This window comes from Tachyglossus aculeatus, chromosome 16 (genome assembly GCF_015852505.1).
Source record: "Tachyglossus aculeatus isolate mTacAcu1 chromosome 16, mTacAcu1.pri, whole genome shotgun sequence".
In the NCBI taxonomy this organism is placed as follows: domain Eukaryota; kingdom Metazoa; phylum Chordata; class Mammalia; order Monotremata; family Tachyglossidae; genus Tachyglossus; species Tachyglossus aculeatus.
Genome location: NC_052081.1, coordinates 10,860,205 through 10,874,581, shown reverse-complemented (window position 1 = coordinate 10,874,581; position 14,377 = coordinate 10,860,205). Strand labels below are relative to the sequence as shown.

General features: G+C 41.1%; 1 protein-coding gene across 4 annotated transcripts in view; it reads left to right on the top strand.

Moving 5' to 3' along the window:
- The window catches only part of TOR1AIP2 (torsin 1A interacting protein 2), a 20,665-nt gene extending 6,288 nt beyond the window's left edge, over positions 1-14,377 (top strand). The window contains exons 1-7 of one of the 4 annotated variants that reach the window (XM_038757785.1): positions 2,088-2,251; positions 5,148-5,347; positions 6,037-6,750; positions 9,114-9,194; positions 10,364-10,977; positions 13,646-13,752; positions 14,089-14,377. In XM_038757785.1, coding sequence (XP_038613713.1) covers positions 5,314-5,347; positions 6,037-6,750; positions 9,114-9,194; positions 10,364-10,977; positions 13,646-13,717 — 1,515 coding nt within the window. In that variant the 5' untranslated portion in view covers positions 2,088-2,251; positions 5,148-5,313 and the 3' untranslated portion in view covers positions 13,718-13,752; positions 14,089-14,377. Of the gene's footprint in view, positions 1-2,087; positions 2,252-5,147; positions 5,348-6,036; positions 6,751-9,113; positions 9,195-10,363 lie in introns of those variants that run through there. The other 3 variants (XM_038757784.1, XM_038757782.1, XM_038757783.1) reach the window with 3 other exon arrangements.

Here is a 14,377-nt window from a genome sequence, read left to right as displayed (position 1 = left end):
ACAGTATTCTAACAGCTACCGTATTTACATGCTTTATAAACATTATTGTATAAAAATCTGATAGTTCAGCAAAAGAGGAACCTCCCTCTTAAAATGGGGAACAACAGTAAGGAAGAAGGTACAAATAAGCTTTGCATTTTACCTCACGAGAAGGGAAATGAGACCTTCCTTTACATATTTAGGTACAGTGGTATCGCGCACAGTGCTACAGTCCATGTCCCACATAGGGCTCACAATCTTAGTCTCCATTTTACAGATGAGGTAACTGAGACAAAGAGAAGTTAAGTGACTTGCCCTAGGTCACACAGCAGACAAGTGGCAGACCTGGAACAAGAACCGAGGTCTTTCTGGCTCCCAGCACCATGATCTACATGCTAATAAAGCTACGCTGCTTCTCCCACTTTTGTGTAGCTTTGACCTGGAAGCCAGCAGGTACTATTCCAAAGGAAAAAAAAAAAAATTAAGGTGAAAGATTAGTCACGACATTCATGACAAGGCAGAACTGGTTCAGTGAAGAAATTCTGGGCCTCCTAGATAAGGCACCCACTACTTTGGGAGAAGTAGCGTGGTTTAGTGGATAGAACACGGGACTGGAAGTCAGGTCATGGGTTCCGATCCCAGGTCCACCACATGTCTGCTGTGTGAGCTTGGGTAAGTCACTTTACTTCTCTAGGCCTCAGTCACCTCATCTGTAAAATGGGGATTAAAACTGCGAGCTCGATGTGGGGCAGGGACTGTGTCCAACCTGACTACCTTGTATCTAGTCCAGCACTTAGAACAGTGCTTGGCATATAGTAAGCGCTTAACAAGTACCATAATTACTATTAAAGGTATGGTGGGGGTGGAGGGAAAGAGGGAGTATAGAAATTAACTTTATCTCTTTCCCACTAGCCTCTGAATAATAGAAAATCCCCATTTAAAAGATTCCAGGTGTCCCTCTTGAGCAAATGTCTATGTTTCCTTAGTCAGAAAACCTTTGTGATGCAGAGGTTCACCTATCTGCAATGCTCAAGACGCTCAAAAGACACAGAAGAAAGAAACAGTAGAGAAACTGCATGGCCTAGTGGAAAGAGCATGGGCCTCGAGTCAGAGATCATGGGTTCTAATTCTGGCCCTGTCACATGTCTGCTATGTGACCTTGGGCAAGTCACTTAACTTCTCTGTGCCTCAGTTACCTCATCTGTAAAATGGAGATCTAGATTGTGAGCCCCGTGAGGGACATGGACTGTGTCCAACCTGATTACCTTTTATCTACCCCAATGCTTAGAACAGTGCTTGGCATACAGTAAGCAGTTAACAAATACCACAATTACTATTATTATCATTATTAATAATAAAAGGAATTTGAAAAGTGTTATTTCCCTTGTGTTCTCTCTATATATTTTATGGTACTTTTAAAGATTTCTTTTGAGAAAAATTACAGAGTGCTGCTTTCCCTTCAATAACTTCACTTCCCAACACTAGCAGTCTTGTGGAGCAGTTTTTTTAGCTTACATAGAAGTCTTGTGTTCTACAAGTACATTTTTTTTTTCTTTCAGGGGTTCGGGGAGAAATAACATTGCCCTTTCAAAAATCTCAAATTGCATTCCTACCTCCGCTCGGGATCAGGTTGACAACGACGTAAAAAGAAAGTTACATCTTTTTATTAGTGAGGAGGGGAAAACAATAACCGATTTCCTGAACGATCGGGGCTCGGTTATCCCACAAATCTCAGCTATCAAAATACAAGAAAACTTGTTTATATTAAATTTACGATGCTTTTGAAAATTGAGACCCTGACGGAGGTTGGGAAAAGGAGGGTTGGATTCTTTAGGTCCCCTTGGGAGAAATTAGCATTATTCGAGATTCCGAACAGTTTTATTTTTCACCCCCCCGGGGTTGATAATTCGAAAGTTGCTGTTTTTCCCTTGCAAGTTACTGAAAACCAGTTCGGATCTGCTAACTAAAATTTGTCAAATACTTGGTGTTTGCAAATAGGAAGTGTAATTCTACAACGTCATAGAAAACGAAAAGAAAAAACTACCAATCCCAGTATCCCTCGGGAAGCCCTTTTCCGAGGGCAGAGTTCACTGTCACGTTGACATGGGAAGGATTTGAGGTTGTGGGTGTATAGGTTAGTGCCTGCTTTTTTTTTTTTTTCCTGCCCGGAATCGAGTCTAAAGGTTTTCCTCAAAATTTGCATTTGGCCTCCGTTTGGGTCTGTATGATAAATCCAACTTTTAAGGACCCCCATGCTCCAGGAAGAATCTGAGTAAGTAAATAAAATTAATATTTTATTTCATATTGTTTACTCTCTAGAATATTTACTCTTCCGTTCTCAAAAACGCTATCGAGAATAAAGTACAAAAGAGAAATCGTTTCTCTGAGTTTCAGAGTAAGGGTGGCGAATTGAAAGCAACAGTTTCAGAGCTACTAAACAAGTAGCCAGACCTGAGAAAAACAACTGCCGAATTTAATTCCACGACAAGTTGGATAGTGGGAATGCTCTTCAGAAGATTACTGACCAAGGATTGTTATTTAGGGTTTATGTGGAAGAGTACTGTACAGTATTTTAGAGGATTCAGAAAGGAAAAAAGTTTGAAGGGGCAGGGCATGCAAATTCTGCTATTCACCCAATAATTTGATTGCCTACCGTAAATACAAGATGCCCATCTCATTCACAACTGGATGGTGAATCTCTTCCTGTTCCCACCTACCTGCTATTCCTCACTATTCAGCACTTACATTAAAACGCATTTATTTTAAAGTCGTTTGTCTCTGTCTTAAACAAATCTATTTTGTACCTCCTTAAGTCATCACAAATACTTAACTGCAAAACTTCATGCCAGCTAACTTATGTCACAAACATTGAATTGCAAAACTTAATGCCAGTTAGAGAAATGGGCTTTCTTGTTTGTCATGGTCTTTTTGGTCAACTTTTATTAGAGTTCCTTTTTGAGTCATATGTTTATTTCAAAGACCATTGAATCGTATTTGGGATCCAATAGGAACTTTCTCTTTTTCCTCCTTACACACCTTAAAAGTTATGTTTGAGGCAACAGATGTGAATTTAAGACAGTATGAGAGATAACAAATTATGTAATGGATTTTTTTGGAAAGGTGGAATTTAAGACTTTCCATTCAGTTATTTTTCTTCTTTGTACTCTGCTCTGGTTTTATTTATCATGGGTGAGAGTTCAGATGAAATTACAGAATCAATCAATGGTATTTATTGAGCACCTTTTAAGTGCTTAATTGAGAACAGCATAATTAGTACACTTTGATCCCTTTTCTCAAGGCGTTTACAGCTTAGTCCAAAGAATATACTTTCTAGAAGTTATTGCTTCTATTCTTGTTGCAGCTATGTCAGCAATAGTTTTATCTCTTGTGGCACAATTGTAGGCAGTTCTACAGATTGACTGGGACCATGCTTTCTAGGCTGGGAAGTGCCTGACAGAATGGAAACAGAAGTGAAAAGGCATCTCGGAAAGTGTGGGAAGATAGTGGGTTTGCTCTAAAAGGATAACTCAACTACAGTATCTGGTAGCATTTTTGGTTACCTTGCTGAGCCTAGTCATTATAAATAAAGGCAGATAGGTTAGTAATTTACAGGCCACACTTGCAAAACACTTCTACGCTCATTTTGGGAGCTCATCCACTCATATGGATTCAGCTACCCTCTCTAGGCCAAATAGACTTCCATATCTATCATTCTAGTCCAGAAGTTCACCTGACTAAATATGATCCACTGACCTGATATGCAGTTCTTTTTCTCCCCTTGCTAAAAGGTCATCTCCACTTTGACGTCCCTCTGCCACCTCAAGCTCAGTTGTCTAAAACAGAACTACACGTCTTTCTCTCAAACCCATTTCTCCTCCCAACTTTCCCATGTCAGTAGATATACCACCATCCTCACTGAACCAGAAGCCTGCAACCCCAGTGGCACCCTCAACACCGTCTTTCACAATTTTATTTATTTATATTGATGTCTGTTTAGTTGTATTTGTGTCTGTCTCCCCCGCAAGACTGTGAGCTCGTTATGGGCAGGGATTGTCTCTCTATTGCTGTATTATATTTTCCCAAGTTCTTAGTACCGTGCTGTGCACACAGTAAGAGCTCAATAAATGTGATTGAATGAATGAATGAATGAAATCTCACATTCACTCTACCACTAAATTCTCCTGGTTCTCCGTACCTAATATCTCGCAGATCCACTTCTTCCTCTCCACCCAAATAGCTACCACCTTGATACAGGCTCTGATCATAACATGGTTTGACAGTCCTGTCAGTCTCCTTGCAGATCTTCCTACCTCCAGCCTCTCCCCACTCTAATGTATACTACACCCTTTTGCACAGATCATCTCAAAGCATCACTCTGTGTACATTTCTCCACAACTCAAAATCCTCCACTGGTCTCCCATTTCCATGTACATCAAACAAAAATGCCTCATCATCAGCTTAGAGTCCCACCACCAACTAACTCCACATTACTTAGTTGCTCTCTTCACCTTCTACTCCCCAACTTGCTCTCTTTATTAAATCTATCAGTCAGTGGTATTTATTGAGCACTTACTCTGTGGGGAAACATGTCTGTTAATTCTGTTGTACTGTACTCTCCCAAGTGCTTAGTACAGTGCTCTGCACATAGTAAGCACTCAATAAATACTATTGATTGATTGACTAATCTGACTGATTTTAGTGGTACTCAAGCACACTCAGTTGCTGGATTAAGGTCCATCCAAGATAAAAGCTGCACTCTCTGCTCCTTTCTGAGATAAGGGCATTTCTGGGGCCCTTTCTCGCCACTTGGCTCTAAGCCCTTGCCTAGCAAAGCTGACACATAGGACTTTGCTACCTACTCAATGGACAGGCTCAGTCATCAGAACATTTGATTTTCTTTAGGAAAATTAGTCTAGTTCGGGTAATTAGGTTTTGTATCCAAAACTTGCACTTTCTAGGTCTGTGAATCCCAGAGGATCATAAAGGAAATATATATTCAGTTTAAAACAAGCAAGGTTGTTTTTTTTTTCCTTTCTACCGGGAAATTTGGACTGAAAACAAATTTGACAAATTTATGCAAGTATTTTACTGTAACTGAATTGATTTCTTTCCCTTTCATTGGATGTATAGCAGATCCTGACATTAATTGTTTTGGTGTTTACTCTTAGTTATCCAAAGCCCTGGTCTGAGTTTGAGGAGGCATGAGATTTTGGGAACCTGGGAAACTCTTCAGAACTGAGAGGGAAAAGCAAGGCACCTCCAGAAGGAGAACCAGACTGTAAAATCTTATCTTCTACTCAACACCTGTCCTTTCCTCTCTGGGAGAAAGTAACAATGTCAGAAAGTGAATATCGGTCACCAGAAAAAGGTACAGTTTGCCTGGGAATATGAAGATCAGAGCCCCAGGGGACAATGTTATGGGGAAATAAGGAGGGATGGGCTAAAACTGAAGAACACTAAGCAAAAATGAGTTTTAAAGTTTAACTTTGATCAAGTTTAATAGATGAAAGAAAATTTAAATATAATTTATGATTAATATTAAGAGTAATAATAATAATAAATTTGTTAAGGAGTTCCTTATACCAAGCACTGTATTAAGTGATTGGGCAGTTACAAGATAATTAGGTCAGACATAGTCCCTGTCCCACACAGTCTTAGGTAGGAGGGAGCACAGGTATTTAATCCCCATTTTACAGATGAGAAAACTGAAGCACTGCAAATTTAACTGACTTACCTAAGGTCATACAGCAGGCAAGTGGTAGAGCAGGGTGTAGAACCCAGGTCCTCTTACTCCCAAGCCTGTGCTCTTTCCGCTAGGCCACTCTGCTTACTAACATTTACTGAACACCCGTAGTTAGTACATGCTGATCTTTACTATGGTAGCTTCTCAAGATAAGAGGTTGGCTTTAATGAGTGACAACAAGAGGTGGGGATCAGAGGAAGAGGAAGCATTGTGGGAGTTTTATAAATGCCCTCCTGTCCTTCCAATCCCCCCACCAAAAGAAGGATGTTTTCCATAATTTAAAAAAATAAACTAAATTATTGAATATACTTCAGCTTCAACAGGCTATTCATTAGAAGACACACTGACAGAGACACCTCTGGAAAATGAGGGTGAGATCACATCAGGTCCCTGTGAAGAAAGTTCTACTTCTGATCATATGGTTGTGACCCCAAAGATAGATGCAGTTGGATCCCAAAACCTAGACCCAGAGAGTGAACCTGCAAATTCTGACAAAACAGATGAAAGGAGAGCTCCAGAGAGAGAAAAAGAGATGGATCATGTCCAAGACTCTCCAACAGGAAAAGATGGGCATTCCCCCAACCTCAAAGAATTACCTGAAAAGCTCTTGGAACAAAACACAAGTGAAAATATAGGCAAAGCATTGACCTCCCCAGAGAGCACTTTGTCAACACCATCAGGTGCAGAGAATGAGAAACTAAAAGTTCCACTGGAGCAGGAGGCTGTTGATGTTCAACCACCAACTCCAGATCCCAAGGAAACCCAGCCAATCTCTGACAGAACGAAAACTTTGGAGCAAAATGCAAGCAATTCTTCAAGCGAAAATGTAGAAAGAGCATTGGGCTCTCCAGGGAACAGCTCCTTAACGCTCTCAAGTGAAGAAAATGAGACACCAGAAGCTCCCCAGGAGCAACAGACTGTCGATGCTCAACCACCAACTCCAGACCCCAAGGAAACCCAGCCAATTTCTGACTTGACACCCAAGAAGGAAAGGATCTTGAAGGAGCATCACCCCCTACAAGAAAGTGGTGAGGAGCAGCAGCTGTGAATGGGAGGGAGAGGAGGGCTCTCCCAGGATGTGTTTGGGATGAGCCATCAGCAGAGGGGAGAGGGGGAACCTTGAGAGTGGAGTCAGGATGTGTCTGTGCTGATGGGGAGGTGCGGATTGTAGTTGTTTGGTTCCTGATCCATATGGTTTGGCCAGGGTTTCTGCCTGTGGTCGGAAGCTGCTGTCAGAATCTCCCGTTAGCCTTGGGAAAAGGTATGCAAAGCTGGCTACCTTTTGGGAAAAGCCATCACAGCAGTTTGTCATGCAGGACTCTCAGGAATCATTTGCTCCTGCTCTGAGCCAACCCACAATCCTCTGTGCCTTGCACAAAATTTGTGATTTAACTTAACACTAAAGAGATGTCTGTAAGCCCCAGTGAAAAATAGTTTGCATATTGTTGGTTTCCAGCATAACACATCTCTAGAATGTACATATATATTTTATTGCCTAATGCAGTTCTTCCAAATTAGCCTCATCAACCTGTTTTTGAGATCCAGCCTTTCTACCTATGCTTCTGACCGTCTCCTCTCCCCTTCGAAAAACACTTCTTCCTTCCGTACCTTCATCTTCCACCGCTCAAACATGCTCATGTCTTTCCCATATTAAAAAAAAATCCCGAGTGCCACTGTATCCTCAACTACTGCCCAAACTCCCATTTCTGTCCTATCTTGCCTACCTCACTGCCAACCCCTCACCTGTGTCCTGCCTCTGGCCTTCCCCCTTCATATCCAACAGACAACCACTCTCTCACCTTCACGGACCTATTAAAATCATATCTCCTCCAAGAGGTCTTTCCCGACTAAGCCCTCATTTCTCCTACTCCCTCTTCCTTCTGCGTCACTCAGCCCCATAGAACTTATGTACACATCCATAATTTATTTTAATATCGGTCTCACCCGCTAGACTGTAAACTCCTTCTGGGCATGGAGCATGTCTACCAATTCTGTTATACTGTACTCTCCCAAGGACTTAATACAGTGTTCTGCACACAGTAAGCACACAATAAATATGATCGATTGCTTGATTGTCAAACTAGTTGTACAAACCTGCTACTTCCTTCTCTCCTTCAAATCCCTTCTGACCCTTTTCAAGCTGGTTTCCATTCCCTTCATTCCGCATAGACTGAATTCTCTAAGATCACCAATGCCTTCGTCTTTGCTTAACTACTGCATCAGTCTCCACCTCAAGTCTCTTCCGTATCCAGTCCATACTTCATTTCTGCCTTGATTATTTTTCTAAAACATCATACTGCACATCTTCTTACTCCTCAAAAATTTCCAGTGTACGTAGAGAGTGAGGAACTATGTTTAGAGGTTTCTGATTGGAGCCATGTTGTTTTATATGAGCAGATTATAGAACAAAAACGGGGCATGGGGGCACACCTAGGAGATTAAAAACTCTTGAGGAGGGGAGATCATTCTGTGAAATTGGAGATGGGACAAGATTACTGGAATGATGCAAGTTAGGGGTAGTGAATAGAGGTTGAGGAGATGAGTCAAAGAAAAACAAGTAGACAAGTACCCTCACAGCGTGGCTCATTCTGAAAGTATTTATAAGTAGAACCAGAGGAGATTTATCAATTGTGTGTCTAACTTGACCTGAGGGTGAATCCAGGGACTAAGATCGTACTTCAATCTGATTTATTTTCAGCATTTGGACTTAGGGAGGGGATCCTAGAATTCCCGAGTTCCCAGTTAAAACAAATAACTTCTCTCAGCAAGTTTCCAGTGCTCTGCACTCGACTGATTGATCCCTTTTATACAAAGAAGAGTAACATCTTCTCTTTCTTAGTTCTGTGTTGTTGAGTGAATGGGTGTTTGTAAATCTTTGAAGAAGGGAGGATCTACATGTCTAACCTTTGAGACTCTCTTCTGTCCTTTTAACCAGAACATCATTCTACTCACCTAGTGTTTTACCAGGCTTCTTTCATTTATCTCCTTCTAAAGGTGGGGAAACTGAGTCTACAATGCAATGAAGGTAGTGGCAGAGTTAAGTGCTATTTTTCTCTGTTAGCTTGGTTCCAAATATTCTCAGCACTTTTCCGACCCAATTCTTTTGTAGCATCCAGTTTTCCATCTAGACAGTTTTTTGTTTTGAGAGGAAGGGGAAAGATTACAGTTTACAGTAGCTGCTTTTTTTAAAATCTGCCATTCTGGGTGCTAATATCTCAAAAACTGATTTGTGAAGAAGTCAGGACTGACCAGCACGGGGCACTTTACATAATTACTCAGAGGGCTGTGATAGGGTTTGAAGCCGAAGGACCAGGCATCAGAGGGGAGCGGGACTGAAGCAGTCTCTTCAGAGCTTTGGCTAATAAAAGTCTCACTTTTTTATTCCTTGAAGCTGAAAGCCTTGGGCAACAAAGCAGAGAGCGAACACCTGACAGTGGAAGGGAAATCATTCGAAACATTTTTTTGAAATATGGTAAGAAAAAGACTTGCATTCTCTACAGTGTTAAATGTTCATTCAGGTGCTTTCAATTTGAAGAAGTCAGAAAGTCAATAAATTATACCAGTCAATTAGCATAACGTTTGGTTCTGTTTTAGTCCTGGAGGTGGGGTACAAAAAAAAAGACAAGTGAAGTAACGAGAGGCGCTACTGTACTGACGTTAGGAACTCTCGAGGGGAAGCTGAATAGTGTTTTGCCGTGCTCAGCAAAACAGAAATTAACAGATCAGCTGAACATCAGGAATAAATGATAAAGTATTTTTTGTGTGTGTTTTTAAAATTACACTTAGCAAGAAGCAGTTATAAAGACTAATTTTGGAAGTCACCAGATCTAATATTTGAATTGCCATCTACAATAGTTATTTATTAAGCATACTACTTTGTGCATTGCACTATTCTGGGCCCTGGGGAAGTTAAAATAAAGGTAACTATTTTGTCAGTGTGTATAAAAAGCTCACAATTTAAGGAGGAGAAACAATTACAAAGAAAAATATAGTCCCCGAAAGAAATACAGCTACAGCAATCCAAAAGATCAGAGACTCTGCAAGATAAAACACTCTTGCTTTTCAAAGCTAAGGGCCTCAAGAGTTCAGGGCATTCAACTTTCAATTAAGTATTCAATTTAATGGTTTCTCTTCTCATGATTAAACCCAAGATGAAGTATGGGTTTATGAGGACATGTGAGTGGAAAATTGTTCAGGTAATAAGCTACCAGTACCTGAAAGATATGTTGTTCTTGATACTTCAGGGCAGGGTCTAATAATGATTGTGGTATTTGTCACGTGCTTACTATGTGCCAAGCACTGGGATAGATACAGTATAGGCAGGTAAGACACAGTGTCCCTGTTGCACATGGGGCTCATAGTTTGAGGGAGAACAGACTTTTTAAATCCCCATTTTACAGATGAGGTACCTGAAGCAAAGAGAAATGAAGTGACTTGTCCCAGATCACACAGCCAGCAAGTGGCCGAACCGGGATTAGAACCCAGGTCCCCTAACTCCTCAGGCATGTGCTCTTTCCATTAGGCCACACTGCTTCTCAGTATCACCAGGCTTCTTCTGCAGTTTGCCACAGGATTTGTTTCCGATCCAAATGTTGTGTTTCTGACTCATTTTGTCTTCCCATCTTCATTTTCCTTTGACAGAGTACTTCTTTTATGCTTTCATGGGTATAGTCCTTAGTATTTTCCTGATCACCAAGATGGATTTATATTCGGATTTATATTCTTCTCAGGCTCAGTCTGTGCCAGACAACCCTGCCCTGAATGCCTTCTTGGCTGAATTCAGCCTCCTAAAACACAAATTTCCAGGCCAGAGCTCTTTCCTGTGGCAGAGGGGGCACAAGTTTCTGAAAAAGCACCTCAATACTTCGCACCCCACAGAGCCAGCTACTGTCATCCTGACAGCTGCTTGGGAAGGAAAGGAAACCCTCAAGTGCCTAAGCCACAACCTTGCGGATGCCTACTCCTCGTTCATGAATCTCCCTGCCATTCGGATTGACGGCACTACACAAAGCCTGAAAGACAGTGATGACTGTAAAGTTGAGGTGGATGAGAAGCTGAGCTCTGGATTCCGGAACGGCAAGAAGGCAGCCGTGGTTCACCGCTTTGAGTCACTCCCTGCGGGCTCCACCCTGATCTTCTACAAGTACTGCGACCATGAGAACGCGGCCTTCAAAGATGTGGCCCTAGTGCTGACGGTCCTGCTGGAGGAGGAGACTCTGGGGATGAGTTTAAACCCGAGGGAGGTCGAGGAGAAAGTGAGAGATTTGCTCTGGGATCGGTTCACTAACTCAGACACCCCCAACTCCTACAATCACATGGACTCCGATAAATTGAGTGGGCTGTGGAGTCGAATCTCCCACCTGGTGCTGCCAGTCCAGCCGGTTAAAATCATAGAGGAGCAGGGTTGCATTCTGGAAAACTGAATGTTGAGATGTATCCGTGCCAGCCACAACAGTGGTAGCAAAGTGGGGTGTGGACTGCATTGACAGCTTTGATGAGTTTGGGGCTGAAAAGCACTGTTGGATCCTTTTGTAAAAATTCGCACTTGTGCCTTGTTTTTAACCTCTTGTGAAGGCTCTTCCTGATTGAAGAGTGGTGAGGCTAAGCAGGTTAGGGTGCCAGTTGAGACTCCTGATCAGCCAGAATGAAGGTGTAGCACAGTGGCCTTTTTTTTTCCTCAATTGAGGCATTTTTAAATGTCCGAAAAGAGAAAAATCCAGAGAGCACAATTGTCCTGGGAGAATAATTCAGGGGAAAACTAACCCTAGGAATCACCATTATTTGAGTTACAGAGCAATAGAGTTTTTTGGGTGATGGCTGATTTTAGGAGATGGCAATTAGAATTACAGTTGTTTTACTTGGTCCAATTCACATTCAATTTTAAGAACCGATTTTTATAGCTTGTTTGAACAGGGTAAGGTCTGATAATAGTAATCTCTTTTATGAGTGGTATAGGCAGGAAAAATAAAGCTCTTATTCCAGTTCTGAAACAACAACTCAAAGGCCACTGCCATCTCAAACTCAGAAGCTGTTCTGATTGTCAGGGTGACATCACATAACTGTTGGAAGTGATGAGAATCCAAGCTGGTTAGTGAAATTTAAGTGAAATCATTCTAGAGTGATTTAAGGAAATGTTTCTCAGAAGATGGGAGATTAGTAGTGAAGCAGAGTGAACAGAATGTAGGAAGCTGTAAGAGAGGGAAAAGGTCAGATATGGTAAGGGTAGGTAGATTTGGGCCTATATTGTTAAAATAGCTGCTTAGGAACTGCCAAATGTACAAGGTTTCAGGTATTTCCCCAGAAACTCCCAGGGACCTATAAGTTACTACTAGCTATAACTAATGCTCTGGGGAAGATTTCCATCCCAAATAAAATTTCTTAGAATTACTCAGGGTGACAGTTCAACTTCCCTATAAATAGATTTGAATAGAAACAGCTAATTTGGAAGGTAATTTTTGGTTACATAGTCCCTTATTGGCAGCAGCAAGAATGGGTCTCATTCCAGGTATCAGTCCCTCTCCCCGTCCATTTCTAAGGCTTATCCCTTCCTTCCAGGGGCTGTCTCCCACCAAAGCCTGACAGGAAAAAGTAGGGATGGGCTTGCTTCCCCAAGCAAACTGCTGCTGCTCCTGCTGCTTCAGTGTTGCCTGAATGATTTCTATTTGGAATTTTACTAGGGATTTGCATACTCTATAACATTAGGATTCAAGGAAAGAAATGAATAGAGTTGGGCACTATTGAATTTGCATTAATTTAATTAGATGCTTCAAATGGTTAATATCTCCAGACAAAGAAAGAATTTATCCCCAACACAGGGATAAGTACCTGTTTGCCCTCAGGAAGATGGGCTTCTGACTTCTTTGGAGTACCACAGAGGAATCACAGAGGGGAGATCTGAACCACCATTAGACATCAATTTTTCCCCATTATCTTCTATGCTTTCTTGCATCTGAAAATAGTTGTGCTATTTAATAACTTCACAGATTCAAGTCCAAGGTGCAAAGGAGAACTGAAAAAGAGGCCCAAAAAGCTTTACAAATTTGGTATGGGGGCTGAAATGAAGAATGTGTTGGTCTTGTCTAAAATCCCATAATGCAAATTCTGTTCATGGAGCAAAAAGGTAGTGGCAGCATAGCTTGGCATGCTGAATTCAGCCTCCAAAGATTTCATCCCCTCTGATAGTACAGAACTGTGAATGGAGCTAGGCTAGAGAATGCGATTCAAGTCTGAGTTGTCAGAATTTGGGCCACTGAGTCCTTGTTCAGGTTGGCACCCCGTTATCTGATATTTAGCATTTTACTTACTACCGTCTCATACATTCTTTTTCTGCTGAATGGGGATGAAAATGGTGGTAGTTATCAAATGTTTGTATTCAGTTTCAAAGAAAGAGTAATTTGAGAAGCCCAGGCTCTATTTTTTTTTTTGGTAAGGAAAAATCCACTACACAGATACATTATATCCAGAATAAGCTGTCACATAATTATTTTTTAAGTTGATGTTCAATCTTAAAAAGAATCTGCAGTTGATAAAAATTCATATTTTTTAATCACTTGAAATGTGTTACGAGCTAACATGACTTTCAAAAATGCTTTTCAGGTAAATAACATGTCTAATTTACAAACTAAGTACAAAATTACCACTAAGGGCTCTATGGATATTTTTCATGTTTGTCTCCCAAAGATTTCTAGATGAAAAAGAATTCCCCTACAAAAGTTTCCCTTTTAAATAACACTGAGGTTGTGAAAGTAACTACCAGAACCAAAAATCTTGACAGGGTTTGAGAGGTTTCCTGTGGTCTAAAATTCAGGCCTGTTTCTCATGACTGTTAGTGCAGTTGCCAAGACTGGTACTAGGTGTGTGATCTCTTTGGTAGCTTTCCCAAGAAATCATTGCAAATGTGCGTTATTCCTGACTTGTTTCTAGATCCATCTGTCTCCCAAACAGAGACCATCAGGTTGTGAGGTAGTTGCTGTTATGGACTCCAATTCTCATTGATTGGGTCCAGGATGACTCTATCAAGCTTATTTCAGGTTGGTGTGCCACCCTGATACTATTATTTCCCTATAGCAATGCTTCCCAACTGTTTTTCCGGTAAATAACACTAAGCCAAAACAAATATGTGTAGGAAACCCTCTCATTACCCTCCCCCTTTTCACTTCAGTTGTGTAGAGATTTGTAAATGATTTCCATAGACCACATAATATATGCACCAGCACCTCTCCACCTTATTCTATTGAAGAACACTTGTGTCACTTCCCTGTCCTAAACTCCCTACATACGCGAACCCGTAGATTGGTTTCTTCAGTCAGGAAATAGTCTCACTTGTTTTCTCTGGTGTTTAGGGCACAAATGTTGTTCTCTTTCAGGAAACGCTTCTGAGTTTCAAGAGTACATAAAGACTGGAGCAAAATATTGGGAAACACTACCATAGAAGAAAACCACCTCACTCTGCCTCTTCCTTAATGATCTATGGATCTATGGCACTGATTAGTGCCAGTTTTAGCTTCCATGTTCCTGGCATGCACTAAGTTCTCTGGCAATCTATTCATTTTATGTAGTGGGGGATGCTTGTGTTTCTATCTCCTGGGGATATTTAAGAATGTGCCTTATATAATTTTCTTGGTCACAACCAAAAATAAATCTCAATTTATCTAA